Source organism: Mchenga conophoros, linkage group LG7, assembly GCF_057382185.1.
Source record: "Mchenga conophoros isolate Kocher_MC1m ecotype Shallow Benthic linkage group LG7, M_conophoros_male_GT1.1, whole genome shotgun sequence".
Classification (NCBI taxonomy): domain Eukaryota; kingdom Metazoa; phylum Chordata; class Actinopteri; order Cichliformes; family Cichlidae; genus Mchenga; species Mchenga conophoros.
The window spans coordinates 9,804,752-9,819,952 of record NC_140532.1 but is presented as its reverse complement, the minus strand read 5'-3'; the positions used below and the strand labels follow the sequence as shown (position 1 = coordinate 9,819,952).

Below are 15,201 nucleotides of genomic sequence, written 5' to 3'. Positions count from 1 at the left end.
TCATGTTTGTGTATTTGCCAGGAAGAAGAACTTGAGCGTTTGGAGCGGGAGTTTGCCATTCAGTCACAGATTACCGAGGCAGCCAGGCGTCTCGCCAGCGATCCTCACGTAAGCAGTAAAAAGCTGAAGAAACAGAGGAAGACTTCTTATCTGAATGCACTGAAGAAGCTCCAGGAAATTGAGAACTCCATCAATGAGTACCGGGTCCGCTCTGGCAAGAAGCCTACGCAGAGAGCGTCGCTTATCATAGAAGGTACCAATAAACTGCCTGTTCACTTAGGGAAAATCAAATCGCTTTCATATCTATGTCATATCAATTTGCTGTAATTGCCACCACAGACAGCAATATTCTTATCTGTACTGTTATATAAACCCACCCATTGTATGGCGAGGCTAGTCATTTTCAGCATTTTTGCTATTGATATAATAAAGATCTGAAAACAATGACACTGACACAAAAGCTTTTAGATTTTGTAACCTCTTGTTTTTGTTTTTATGTCCTATAGAAGCCAATATTGGCTCTGAAGACAGCTCATTGTCTGATGCACTGGTCTTGGATGACGGTGAGTTTCCATCCCTCGCCTTATTCCCATTGATAGCTGTGCTGTTCCTAATAATAATATAATGTCTAATCCAACCCAATCATTACTTTGTTTCAGATGATCCTCAAGTTACAGGTACCCCCACCTTCTCTCCAGTAGCTTCACCTCATAAGGGGCTCCCTCCAAGACCACCATCTCACAGTCGCCCCCCTCCACCGCAGTCCCTGGATGGCCTGCGACACCTGCACTACACACGCTCTGACTATGACAAATCCCCTATCAAACCCAAGATGTGGAGCGAATCATCACTGGATGAGCCCTATGAGAAAGTCAAGAAACGCTCATCTCACTCGAGGTATGAGTGAGTTTGTCTTTAAATTTGTAATATAGCAATGTGATCTCTTGCTATATTTAATCAGAGTTAGACAACAAGTAGTTCATTCAAGTTACTGTTAGAGGAGTGTGTGTGCAAGAAGTATAATTGCAGAGAGGAACTGCAGATAGAAAATGTAGAAAGTCAGTGGATGCTGATGATAATAATAGCATTTATTTTGAATGTAACTTATTTAACTTCTGTCTAGTCACAGGCGTTTCCCGAGTTCGGGCAGTGCAGAAGCAGGGGGTAGTAATTCTCTGCAGAGCAGCCCCATTAGGAGCCTTCCTCACTGGAATTCTCAGTCCAGCATGCCATCAACTCCGGACCTGAGGACCAGGACCCCGCACTATGTACATTCCACCAGGTCAGTTGATATACCTTAAATCATTTCCTGGCAGGTAAACTGACTAAGCCTTGTTTCCCAACTGGAAATAAGCCATTGGACCTCTTCACTTTAGCTCTCCTTTGCTGCTCTTTCGATTTTTCCATTTACTTAACTAGAAATTACAGCAGTTTCTGTGTTAAATAAGTTAGTAGATTTTTAAGCCCAGTCTTTACACTTAGTATTTCTGCCAACTCTCACAGGTCAGTGGACATCAGTCCCACCCGTCTGCACAGTCTTTCTCAGCACTTTAGGAACCGCAGCTCCAGCCTTGAGTCCCAGGGCAAACTGCTGGCATCCGATTCCGACGCACATCCGCACACCCTGGGCAGCCCTGACTTCTTCCTCGGCCCAGGACGCAGCTCCAATGGCTCCGACCCACTGGATGACTGTTCATCCTGCACCAGCCAAAGCAGCTCGGAGCATTATTACCCCTCTGGAGGACCCCCTGGCAGTAACCCAAATTACTCTACTCTGGGAGAAGATTCACCCTCCAAAGCCAGGCAGAGGCAGAGGCAAAGACACAGGTAAGAGCAGGGAAATATACATATATATATATGTTCATGTGTGAGACTGTCGTATATGATTTTTTGTTTTCTCTGCAGGTCTGCAGGTCACCTGGGTTCCTCTAACTCTGGCTCAATGCCAAATCTGGCAGCTAAGAACGGTTCTGGTGGAGGATTAGGTGGTAGTGGAGTGGGAGGGGGACACCATGGAGTCTACCTCCACAGCCAGAGCCAGCCCTCTTCCCAGTACCGCATCAAAGAGTACCCTCTATATGTAGAGGGCAGCCCCAACCCCGTGGTGGTGCGCAGCCTGGAGAGTGATCAGGAGGGACACTACAGCGTGAAGGCTCAGTTCAAGACCTCCAGTTCCTACACGGCTGGGGGACTGTACAAAGAGGCTTGGGGGGGAGAGGAGGGAGGAGAGGGAAGCGGCCGACTTACGCCGTCACGCTCTCAGATCGTAAGGACTCCATCATTGGGGAGAGAGGGTGGTGGAGGCGGAGGAGGTGGGAGGGCGGCCGTTTCTGAAGAACTGCGGTGCTGGTACCAGAGGTCTTCAGGGAGCCTAAAGGAGAGGAGTCACTCACATTCGGGATCCACATCCTCTGAGACTGGGTCACAGCAAGGAACTCTGGGACATGGTCGAGGAAGTAGAGTAGGAACACTCGCCAAAGGCTCACCAGGTAGGTCTCATCGTGAAAGGTCACAGCCTCATACTCATAGCCTTGAGATTATGAGACTGTCACGCTACTGCACTGAGAAGGCATGCAGTACATCCCTGCTGTCACTAATTTTGTCAAATGACCCCGTGACAAAAAGGCAAACCGAGGCCATCGCCACATGTAAAGCATGGTTTGAATTCCTTTGCTCCTCAGATTATTGGAACTACTGAGGGATCGTTTAGCTTCAGATCTTCTGACTGAGAGCAGTTCTATATTAGTTTTCCATAAATGTTTAGATTATAACAACAATTGTTAATAATTAAACGGTTTACAAATATCTCTGCATTCAGAAAAAAATGACAGAGCTTCTTAAGCTAATATTTTAATTTCACGAGGGTAGACAGTTGCTCAGTTTGACTAATTATGGAGTTTGAGCAGCACGAAAATACACTTTTAATCTTTTCTAGTGGTATTGATGTTTTTGAAGAAGGGATGGGAAATTTTGCAATAGACTGTTTAAGGCGTCAGTAGAGTGAGGCATGTGTGTGTGGGTATGAAGCAGTGTTCCTCCGGTTGGCTGCTTGAGCTAAAAGGCAAGCCTGTTAAAAGTCTAGCTTTGGATAGGAACATATATCCTATCCAAAACTGGATCTCTCTGTTCTACTCTTTTGTCTCTTTCTCATTAACCCCAAATGGTATCTGACTGCCCCTCCCTGACCCTGGTAATGACAGAGGTCTCTTCCTGTTACAAAGACGTTCTTCCTACCCACTGTTGTCAAATGCTTGCTCATAAGGGATCATCTAATCGTGCGGTTCTCGCTCTTAATATAGTTTACAATGTAAAACACTCTGAGATGGCTGTCTGTGTGGCTCTATGTAAATTGAATTGAATTGACAAACTGATTTGTGTTGGTCTTGGTTGTAATTTACTAGCTGGTATTGCTGATTTTAAAAATGCAACTAAAACTCCAAATCTTTATTTTATGAGACCTCACGCTGCCTGCTGTGTGACCCACGCGTGCAATAATTAATGAGATTATTCATGTATATTCAGAGATTAGGGTTCCGATTAAGAGCTCTTACTGAGTAGTTCAGCAGTTCAACTCGCATTTATTTTTAATTATACATAAATTAATAATGTTTAGGAAAATTGTAATTACTAAGCAATTAAAGCTGAATTTAAATGTTGAATTTCTGGATTTGTGATCTGAAGCCTGACAGGCTTTGGTCACGTCGCACACACGTTAATGTTTCCCGCATTTATGTGAGGATTCTCACATCTTCACCCAGTTTTCTCACTTGAATGACAATTAACCTTCAAATGTCCCTTCGGGGAAGTAAATATACATCTTTTTGGCCCAAGGATGACATTTTGGTACTTGCTCATCAATTATGTGGAAGTGTGTGCTAAATGCATTTTTGACAAGTCCATATGAAGAGATAAGGGCTAAGAACAAAATAAAAAAGAAGCCATGCCCCATGTGAGGCTCGAACTCACGACCTTCAGATTATGAGACTGACGCGCTGCCTACTGCGCCAACGAGGCCTGTTCCCCTCCCCCCCTCCCTCAGCCTTCCCACCCAAGCTCACAGGGTATTTCCCACCCCCATCCCCCGAGCATAGCTGGAATTCCTTTGTCTTTCACCTCACTGTAACCTCTGGTCTTTGTGTCACTTGTCTGACTCTACTTTTTTTTGCTTTAGCTGCTTCCCCTCACAGCCAGAGGAGTATGACCCCGTCAAGTGAACACGCAGCTACACCCACACCTCCCTGCAGCCCACAACACATCCTTAACTGGCAGAGCGGGTAAGAAACCCACAAGCACGCATAAGGTGGCTGAAAAGCTGCCAAGACGTTGAAGCGGATAGGAATATTAGGGAAAACTGCATCTGCTGCTCAGCTTTTTTCTCTTTCTTCATATTTGTCCAGGACTCACGCTTAACACACTCACAAACTTCGAGTGTCTGCTCTTCTTTGTGTCGTTGTCTGTGATTTTGGGTGCAAAACACTTCCTAATTCTTTTCAGACTTCAGTCAGATCATATATGTCTGTATTTTCCCGCCTGCTTTCCTGTTTGTGGTCTTTATGTACATTTTTTCTTCACTGTCTTTCTTGATTATCTTACACACCTATTACTCTTAATTTTTTTCTCTTGGGAATCTTCTTATTGCTTACTGTTTGTCATTTCATTCTTGTCCATCTTTCTGTCTTTACTAACCCTCCTTTCCTTATGTGTGTGTCCTCTCTCCTGGTTTAGAGGGACAGCAGACTGCTCTCCTACTGAGGACGTCTGTCAGTCTCCCCCTCAGCCCAGCTCTGATGCATAGAGGTACCGTCTGTGGTCTAAATCTAGCATAGTACTAGGAAAATGCAATATCAGTAGATTTTAAAGCAAACCTTTTTCATTATAGAACATCAGGACCAAATTTAGTCCAACTTTTCATTCATAAAAATGTATCCCATCAAAACATGATAAACTAATGCACATCTGTGGGGCACTGACAGTTGTGGTTCATTTCTCATTTCTTGCTCTTTGACGGTGGAGGTATACGTGTCATGAACTCCCTCTTTGCCTGTATCTGCCTGAATTTTGCATGCTTTCTGCTCCGTTCTGATCTGCAGCTCACAAGATTCACTAATAAACAACACTTAACCGTGCACCGTCACAGACCAGAGATTGAACAACAACAAAAAAGCTCACAAACAGCAGACAAAGACAAAAAAGCTGCCCTGCATCTGTTCTGATTCTGGTCTTTCTTCCTCTGCAGGACTTTGAGTGACAGCTGTTTTCTCAGCAGCCCTCTGTGTTCAGAGCTGGCAGATGTCCAGTGGTACGGACAAGACAAGGCCAAACCTGGAACGCTGGTCTGAGACCTTCCTATGGGGCCTAGAAAAGTCCCATTGCCCTCTCCTACTGCCTCTCCATTGTCCCCCACAATTATCCATCAACAACTGACAACCTCATCCTCAAAGCCCTGCAGAAACCCTGCCCTGAGCAGACTTGACGGGCTGGACATGAGCCTCCCTCCTCCTAACATCTCACCACCTCTTTATTATGACCTGTCTATTGCAGTTCAGCAGGACAGGGACTACTCGCTGGGCTCTTTAAGGGCAGATTTCACAGGACGGACTGAGAAATGCCACCTCATCTGTTGAACTGTCACCCTACAGCACCACAGAGCCCTTTCTTTACTCACCTACTGCAGCACACAAATAACAGGGCAACGGGAAGCGAGCGATGGGAAGAGAGAGCACAGCAAAACGTCCCACATGCAACTCAAAACTCAGCAGAAACAACACAGGCCATTCCAGGATCTCTTTCATATTCATCTTTGGTCCCCAGACTTATTCCAGTGCACTGCCTCCCAGTCAGAGGATACCTGCTGGATTTGAGCCACCAGTTTAAAACCCATTTCCAGGCCCAAACGAACTGTGTTGCATTTCATTCCCATTAACACTTGTTTGTCTTTCTTTTTCTTCATTTCTTCCAGCGTATTTATAAACAGAAAAGATGACTGAAACATTCAGGAGTTCTCTCTTTTACCCACAACCACAGACAGTTTCTGAATCGACCAGTCACACCAGAGTTCTTGGGCAGGCACAAAGAAAAAAAGTGAAAACTGTACTCAAAGTGACAATATCAGCATGGTTTCTGAGAGACTGTCTAGATATTAATAAGGACTATAGCAATAACAACCCTCGTAGAAGTCTTTGGACTGGTTTGAATCGGCGGAGTGAATTCAAGGATCATGATAGGGGGAATTTGGATTTGTGGTTGTTTGGCGTTACTCTTTTGCCTTCTTCACTGACTTCATCCTTCGTGTTTATTTTAATATCTGTGATCTTCAGAGGATTACTCTGTCCGCAGCAGTATGTTTGATCACATGGTGTATGAGCCAGGGAGTAGAGGAGGCTTGGAAGAAAAGGTCATTTATGGGTGCTGTTCAGTCATTACAGCACTTTTTAAAATTTTGTCTGAAGTTTGTTGGTCTGGCCTTTGCGCACTGTTTCATATTAAACCCTGAAAGAAAGAAAAAATGTCTGACATGTCTTGGCATTACTTCTATTTTAATATTGCATTGGCTCAGTGAGAATTGTTTAACCTTTGATCTTGGCTCTACACCAGCTCTCACCATGCTGAGTATCCCTTTATGGCACTGTGTTTACTCATCTTACTTTATCTGTTCCAAATATGTTGGTGCTTTACATTAATACTGTAATTTACTACTGAAATCATTACAAACCACACAGCCCCTTTACTTCCCCACAGCAGAAAGCCATTCTATGAAATTACAGTGAGGCACAGCGGACGGATGACATCCAACGAGGGTTTATTTGGTATTAAGTGAAATGTATTTTAACACCATTAAGTCTGAAAGCACAACATTAACAGTGTCTTTGAGGGCTGGACCTACAGTAAGTGTATTCTCATATCAGTAGAACCACAAGGTGTTAAAGGGCAATCCTCTCTGTGTTTCAGGCATCAGATAATTAAAACCCTTGCTGTCAGGGAAGAAACGCTAAAGCCAACACACAAATACTTTAATCCGCTCAAATGGAGAGAATTATTTTTCTCACACGTCCTAATCAATCAAATATTCAGAACAGGGTTAGAAAAGCACATCTAGTTTTGTAAAAAAAATAAAAAATAAATAACAATAAAGGGAATTTTGGTTGTTTTTAGCCATTTTCCTTCTCTTCCTTTGACAAATGTTTCCGTTGCAAATTAATGCTCACCACTGTTTCCTTATTCCTCAAAATCTAAATTAACCAAGTGCTATTTTGCTCTAAAACACGTTGTGAATCTCTGATAGATCCTATTGCACCATTCAGACTGGATAAAAGGTGTATTGTGCTTCTTGGTATGAGAGGAACGGTACGTCTTTCATTTGTATTTCCTTTATAGACTGCTGTGAGTTGTTGTAATTTGCCCCAAATTACAACAATTTGGGGCAAACAATATTTTACTAAGAAGGTTTCGCCCGACCTCCTGCATGGCCAGTTCTTGGGCAGTTGTTCCTGCCAAGTTTGGACAAATTGAATAAGTCGTTAAGCAGAGTTGGAACCAGTGATCACCTAATATGACTTCTTTACTCGAGTGTATTTGAGTTTGATCTTGCTTTTCCCTCCGAAACATTTCTGTGCTAGACAAAAAATCCCACGCATGCCGTGAAGATCCTCTGAGAAAGGAAGACCCCAAAGACAGCGCCCAGCTCCTTCGTGTTACCATTAGCACGTTTTACTCCGTGGTGTCATCCCGCACCAAAAAAAGTACCATTTTGACCTTGTTGTAATCTCTGACCTCTGAGCTCATTGTGAAGACGCGTGACATCCCTTCCCTTCATATTTCCAAACAACATATTTCCTGTGCTCCATACTAATGTATGAGGTTTTTGTAATACTCCCAAGAGAAGAAATGAACTAACTATTTTATCAAGTCTTTTCCTGTATGTACTGATGGGGCACTATTAGATTTTGTGGGGTTTTTAACATTCACATCCTTTGTTTTAACAATGTTCCACTTTAAATGAACCAGTATTGTTTTTTGTTTTTTTAAGTTTCGGACATTGTAACAACCCTTTCAGGTGCTACAAAATGACCACTTACTGCTTTGTCACGTAGGATCTAGACATCTCTTCATTGTTATCAATAGATTCAATACCAGATGTGCAAAATGAAGCTTATTTTAACAAACAGTTTAATAGTAGAAGCACTTCCTCTACCAGACAATAGAGCATGTAACTCAATTTTATCAGTTCTCTTCAGCTGAAACAGTACATTAAAGGTGTTGTAGGAAAACAAATGTGGAATTGATTAAAAAAACAACTTAATTCCACACTTAATTTATTCTTTTTTCTATTAAGAATTTGTAAAGTAACTTTGCATTTTTCAAAACTGTGTTGTTCAAAATTGATGATGAAATTTTCAAGACGAGAAGCTGTGGTGGTTCTTGAGAGTAAGAAAATAAATTATTGATGAATGTTCTCAAGATAAGTGGTCTGTCGTTTCTTTTTTCACTTCTTCCGTTCCCTTTCTCCAAAGTGGTTCAAGATCAGATACCTTGAGGCCATCCAGCTGAAAGGTCATAGTGTCGGCCAGACTTATCAAAGGGAATCCCAACATGTGGTCACTGTTTCCTCTCCTCCGGACACACTCACTCTCCTAACATCCGAGCTTAATTTACGTCCCTCCCTTCTGCACCTTTGAGAGGATTTCCTGTGGAGTCAGAAGGGAAGATACACTCCAAACAGAAAAGATATTACTCATCAGAAAACGTGGTTAAACAGCCCGGCTTCACCTTTTTTAATTTGCTGATATCCACTGGAAAACAAAATCCTCCTTTAAGTAAATTCTGCTGAAATGTGTGTTTAACTTATCGTGTGCTCTACTATTTTAAGGCTAGCACTCAGGCCCAAAACTCACAAACGGTAGTTGTGATCCTTTGTGATGATATGTGGTTTCTGCTAACATGAGCACAGTGTCAGTTTCTGCCAGGACACCCAGCTTTATCATCCTGCTTTGGTTTGTACCACTTCTGTGTCCATTTACTAATTAATCCCACGTTGGTCTTTGTACTCGGTGTGTTCCCATAGCAGTTCTCCCAGCCAGGCAACAGCTGGAAGCTGTTATCCCGAACTGCCGTGAGAAAGTAACTGCACTTGGATTTTTTTCCACTCATACGTCTGTTTGTGCATGTTTGTGTGTCTGTATGTGTGTGTGTGTGTGAGAGAGAGAGAGAGAGAGAGAGAGTTCTTGCTGCAGGAGTGGTGTATGACCTTCGTTTAAATTCCTAATTAAATCCTCCATCACTGAAATACTCAAACACACCACACCCTCTACTACACAATACATAAATATAAGAACTATTACTCATGCACATATGTCTGTGATGTGCAGTTTTTGACTGTATGTTGAGTTTGTGACAAGGGTTAGGGTTCAAGTAAGATGCTTAAAATCCCACTGACATTCATGAAAAAATATCCAGAGGGAGGGGGGAAAAATAACAGATTCTTGCAAGCTTTTTCAACAGGAACATTTATTTACAGTCAGCGACGGATAGATTACAACTGAAGAAGATGCATATTCATTAAATCACTCTGGCTTCTCACCCCTGAAGGTCCTGAGTGCTGAAAAAAAAGAGAAAAAACCCTTAAATAATAAAATGAAATTCATTATCCAGGTTTACGCTCAACTACTGCAATGGAGTAAAATATCACACTGGTTTACGATGTGAAAAATCTGTGGCAGCATCGCCCTCTAGTGCCCTCTGCAGAATAACATCGAAGTAAATGAAGAAAGAAAACCATGGCAGCAATTTTAACCATTATAGCCTTTGAATTACAAAAAATAAAACAAAAAAGACCAAATTTTATTGACATATTTATATATGACAGCAATTTCCACTGTCAATTTTTTGACAATAAGAGGGCCCTGGGTTTGACTCCACCAGCCAGTCTGAAGTCTCTGTGGAGGCCTGTGTCTATGTCAGCTGTCTCCAGGTAATCCAGCTTCCTCTCACCGTCCAAACACGTGCATGTTAGATTAACTGATGTTTGTAGAAACTGTTCTGAGGTGTGAGTGTGAGGGTGAATAGTTGTCTGGAGGATAGTTTACTGCCTTTAACAGATTTACAACATTACTATATTCAGATCAAACAAACAATTTAATGACAGTAACTATGCTTGCAAACAATGAGATTTCAGATCTTTCACATATTAAATTCCACTTGTTCCAGGAGAGGCCCATTGGTTTCATCTGGATCCTGCCAAGAAAAGCATCCAGATGAAACACTAAGATAGCAGTGATTAACAAATCAATGCAAACTAAATAATTCAATATACATCATCATGCCCTAAAAAAAAAGCTAACAGAATTAAACTGCATTCCTGTATTCCTTTAAACCAGAAGTCACAGCATTGATTAGGATTTTCTCCCAGTCTCAGGTTTTTTATTTTACCCTATCATCCAATATTTACCTGTGAGACGCGATTGTAAACCTGAAAATGGGGAGAACTGTAGCGGCGCAGACCCCTCCAGGACAGGAAAAGTATGTAGAGTGATGCCAGGAAGCAATGTACGGTGAACACTATGGTGCTCGCCCTTGCAACATAAGAACCAGCACGCTAGTGAGAAGAAGGCAGAAAGAAAAGAAAGATTGTAAGGTTTTCTGTGTATGCTGAACACAAACCCCAAAAGAGATTCCTTACAGGACCTCTTTATTATAAAGAAAGATTCAAACCTAGTTACTGGAATGCAGAATTACCTGTTGGTAAGTGAGTGTGACGGCTTGTGCAGCTCTGATACCGTTGGCCAGCAAAGCTGAGAATCCAAACACGAGACTAAAGACATTCACACCCATCAGAGCGATGATCTGTTTGTTGTTAAGATAAACTAAGTCAGGTTGATCATAACATAAGTAAAAAAGAAGCCACATAAGAATTTACCAAACTTTTTACCTTCAGTTTATTCGCTTTTCTTTGAACCTCAATTGCAAGACACCCAGCAGCCACATACTGGAACAACAAAAAACAGGTACAACCTCCTATTTGGCTTTCTCTCTTTTAAAACAGAAATGTTATACTGTGTGCATGTCAGCTGAAGCAGATGTGGACTCACAAATATGCTTGACCATGCTGGTGTTGTCATGGAGACAGCACAGCTGTAGCTCACACATGCGTGAGTGATTGTGGTTAGTATGCAAACTAAGGCACTGAGGATTTGAATCACCTGAGGGGGAATAAAGAATAAAAGATGGGCAGGTTCAAAGCTTCAGGATGTTAATCAATAGTTTGGGCGAGCTTCTTACCCCACTGACTAAAAGTCTAGTATTAACCACAGCCCCGAACCAACGATGAATCCTGGCATTGCTTAGCTCTCCATTATTGGTGACCTCAGTTTGTGGGGATGGTGAGGGTGTATCCTTAAAAAATACTTGGTACAATCCCTCCTCAAACATGTTCTGCCTCATCTGTCAGGGAAAAAGTTCATTTGTATGGATGTTAAATGCTGCACAAATCATTTGATATTTTGCCAAACAAATCATGGTTGATATGAACGCCTTCAGATTCAGATTTTGCATTTAACTTCAGTCTGTGACCTCTTACCTTGCCCAGATGTTGTAAAGCCCTTGTTTATTCATCCACGGGCTTTTATATAAACAGAAAATATCCATCCAACCAGAATAACAGACGTTGAACAGCTTTTCTCATGGCTACAAAGTTACTTCTTGTACCACACAATAAACTTGTTTGGTCAAAGTTCACTTGAGTTGGATGATAATGAACGGTTAAAGTTCACTGCTGAGGAAGTGATTCAGAGAGCGTGTTAGCCATGAGTAAAGTGCTTATCAGCTTGAAGGCAGGGCTTTCTGTAAGATCAGAGGACTTGGTTCATTTTAGACACAAGAAGAATACCCCAGCTCCAAAAACATCAGGATGCTGTATATAATCAAAATTAAAAAATAAAAACCCAGAATGCAGTGATTTGTGAAACCCACATTTTATTCACAATAGAAAATAGTAAAAAATCAAATGTTACTGCTGAGACATTTTACTATTTCATGAAAAAATATCTCATTTTTAATTTGATAGCAAGACACTGAAAAAAAAGGAACTGGTATTAATCAGTTAAAGTAAAGATGGACAGACCCTGCATCTAGAAATTGTGGAACAATTTCAGAATAATATTCCTCAACACTTTGAATATCTCACCATCTACATTACAATCTCTGTGCTTGAGGTTAAAGGCTGAAAACAATTCAGAGTGCCATTCACAAGCGCAGGTTAAAGCTCGATCATTCACAGAAGCCATACGTGATGATGATCCTAAAGCACCGCCATCTTCTCTGGGTCAAAGGCCATTTAAAATGGACTGAGGCAAAGTGGGAGAACTGAACAAATCAAAAATTGAAATTCTTTTTGAAAACCAAACATCCTCCTAACTAAAGAGGAGAGGAAGCGTCCAGCTTTTTGAGAGCTCAGCTCAAAAGCTTGCATTTCTAATGGTATGGAGATGCATTAGTGACAGTGACTTTGGCAGCTTGCGCATCTAGAGAGGCACCATCAAGGTATATACATGTTTCAGACCGTTACAAATGATCCTTTTTCAGGGATCGCCTTGCATAATTCAGCTAGAGCGCATACTGCTCTATCTATTACGACAGCATAGCAAGTCTGGCTGTTGAACTGGCCTGGCTGCAGTCTAGACCTTTCACCAGTTGAAAACATTTGGCACATCATGAAATGAAAAATACAACAAATGAGACCCAAAATTGATGAGCAGCTAGAATCCCATATCAGATAAGAATGAGAAAATAATTATCTCATAAAGTCTTGGTATTCAATTCAAAGTTTAGGGCAAAGAGAAGAGGGAACAGAGAGGCGAGACAAAAGACACTGTATGAGACAAAGAGCCTTAGTTTAATCATTTTTAATGATTGAATGCATAGTGGTGTATAAACACGAAGGGAGTGAAAAGAAATGCTCAGAGCTTAATGTGATGTCCCCCAGCAGCCGAAACCTATTGCAAAATAACCAAGAGATGGATGGTTCAGGGTCATCTGATCCAGCTCTCACTATAAGCTTTGTCAAAAAGGAAAGTTCTAAGCCTAATCTTAAAAGTAGAGAGTCTGTCTGTCTCCCAAATCCAAACTGGGAATAAAGGGGCCAGAAAGCTGTAGGCTCCGCCTCCAATTTTACTCCCTCCCAGACTACTTTTGAAAACTCTAAGAACCACAAGGAAGCCTACAGCCTGCGAGTGAAGTGCTCTGTTAGGATAATGAGGTAGATATATTACATAGAGTGTTAATAAATATAGATTAATCATACTTCAAATTGAAGTAATAATGATGATGGTTTAGAGGAAAATACTGAAAATACAGAAGTTAAATCAAAGATCAATCAGAGAGGAAGTGTCTAAGTAAAGAAGTTATTAGAGATTCTTTACCTAATGACACATCTGTGGGAACATATTTTTTTTAATCAAACAAATAATTTGTGCTATTACTGCCAATGTGAAATCTACATTTATCCTTAGCTAGCAGTTTCAAATTTCCTTTAGTGTTGCCTGCTTTGGCCCCTAGAATACAGTCAGCTATGGTCACTGGAGTATAGCTACGCATGTGTGCATGACCCTCAAAAAAGTCCCGGCTGAACCTAATGGACACGGTTACCAACAATCATTGAGCCATTACAAATAACAAAAGATACAAAGATTGTTCTTTTCATTCAAACACAAAAATATCCTAAAATAACTCCACATAAATAAAGTACATGCATAGAAAGACAATGACTGATAGAAAATAGTCAAAAAAATGTCTTTTTATTACAAGAAAAAACCAAAATCTTATATTCTGTGTCAAACAATATAGCGATCATGCATAGATACATATTATAGAAAAATATTACATATATTAAAACCTATAAATCCAGTACATGAGACCATAAAAGTATATTAATCATTATATTAATTAGCTTAGAAACCCTAATAAAAAAAATAAAAATGTATCACACTTGATCAGGACAACAGGACAACAGCAATTCCTCATTTAATCCTCCAGGAGGTGCTGTTTGCAAATGAAATTTCCAGTAGACTTCCCCTCAGAGAAGCTTCGGCTCTTTATCGCCACCTTTTATTAATGCTCAACCATTTCATCGAACTGAGTGAATCTGCCTCAGAGCCTTTACCTTCACGGTCAAACACCAGGGGAGAGTCATAAGGAGGAGCTGTGGGTTCACTGTCTGCAGCACATGTATTCTAAGAGGGGACAGCCACAGGCACATATAAGACTCTGAAAATATTACAGTCATATAAACTGTAAATCTTTACATATATACCAAAGGTTTGCTATTAAATGCATGTACTGGCTTTTGCATTGGCTTGTATTTGTAGGCGGTAGTTTGGGCAGCTCTGTGCAGCAGGAAGAACATCAGTGCAGAAGACTTCAGGACGGTTATCAAGCCCTCTGTGGAGCTGGCTCAGGTCATAGACCTATAACACAAGATGAACATATGTACAAAACAGGGAAGTATGGTGGCCCTGATAGGTCAAACACACCAGCACATATAAAAATGCTGCAACACACAAAACACGAAGGAAGTTGAATAAAACAAATCTCACCAAAAAAACAAGGGAAGTTGTTTTTGAAGGAGACATTAATGTGAGTGAAGCACTGAGGAAGTGGCAGAAACCAAAACATGTGAAGGATTGTATTTGTAGTGCGTTTGACCTTTCAGGGCCACCGTAGAAAAAGCCTCAGAAAAATGTACCCCCTACTTTAGTGTGACTGCGGCATCAACTTTCTCAGGCAGTGATACTGCAATTTTATTACATCATCAGTATTTCCCCCTAAGTCTTCTATTTTATTCGTTAGTTTCATTAGTAATACATTATCCAGTGTTGCATCACCAACACAGAATCTCTCATTCCAGGTCTGCTTATTCTCCTTCTGCCCACCAGGATTCCTCAATCAGCCGTCCAACTCTGCAAGTGATCCAATCACTCAATACTTTCTAAGCTCTATCTCCCATTTGCTTTTCTCTCAATCATTAGCAAACCATTCTCCTAACCACCAGAATTATGTTTGCTTTAACCTGTTTACATCTATTAAAAACTGCAAAACTGAGCATAGTCAAAAGGTGTGTTTTATCCTCTCATGTGAGTCTCTCTTGTGAGTATTTTTTCCCTGTCCAACGGCATATGCACATACAAAATCCCCGATCGCCGATCAACAGTA

General features: G+C 41.2%; 2 protein-coding genes and 1 non-coding gene across 12 annotated transcripts in view; 1 reads left to right on the top strand and 2 right to left on the bottom strand.

Annotated features, from left to right (window-relative positions):
- Window positions 1–8,462, top strand: part of frmd4a (FERM domain containing 4A) — a 96,480-nt gene extending 88,018 nt beyond the window's left edge. For 8 of the 10 annotated variants that reach the window (XM_085281975.1, XM_085281976.1, XM_085281974.1 and 5 more), the window contains exons 17-24: window positions 22–253; window positions 507–563; window positions 660–897; window positions 1,124–1,282; window positions 1,504–1,827; window positions 1,906–2,489; window positions 4,172–4,274; window positions 5,237–8,462. In XM_085281975.1, the coding sequence (XP_085138101.1) occupies window positions 22–253; window positions 507–563; window positions 660–897; window positions 1,124–1,282; window positions 1,504–1,827; window positions 1,906–2,489; window positions 4,172–4,274; window positions 5,237–5,339 (1,800 nt within the window). In that variant the 3' untranslated portion in view covers window positions 5,340–8,462. Of the gene's footprint in view, window positions 1–21; window positions 254–506; window positions 564–659; window positions 898–1,123; window positions 1,283–1,503; window positions 1,828–1,905; window positions 2,490–4,171; window positions 4,275–4,725; window positions 4,798–5,236 lie in introns of all 10 variants that reach the window. The other 2 variants (XM_085281971.1, XM_085281970.1) reach the window with 2 other exon arrangements.
- trnam-cau (transfer RNA methionine (anticodon CAU)) lies at window positions 3,942–4,014 on the bottom strand. Its single transcript has one exon. It is a non-coding gene; the product is annotated as a tRNA-Met (tRNA).
- Window positions 8,463–9,484: 1,022 nt separating the features above from the next.
- Window positions 9,485–11,721, bottom strand: tmem253 (transmembrane protein 253). Its single transcript, XM_085281090.1, has 7 exons — window positions 11,573–11,721; window positions 11,275–11,436; window positions 11,085–11,195; window positions 10,925–10,981; window positions 10,732–10,839; window positions 10,445–10,591; window positions 9,485–10,230 (listed from the first exon to the last, which is right to left on the bottom strand). Exons 2-7 carry the CDS (start codon window positions 11,434–11,436, stop codon window positions 10,177–10,179), a joined length of 639 nt encoding a protein of 212 aa, XP_085137216.1. The 5' UTR covers window positions 11,573–11,721; the 3' UTR covers window positions 9,485–10,176.
- Window positions 11,722–15,201: the final 3,480 nt, after the last annotated feature.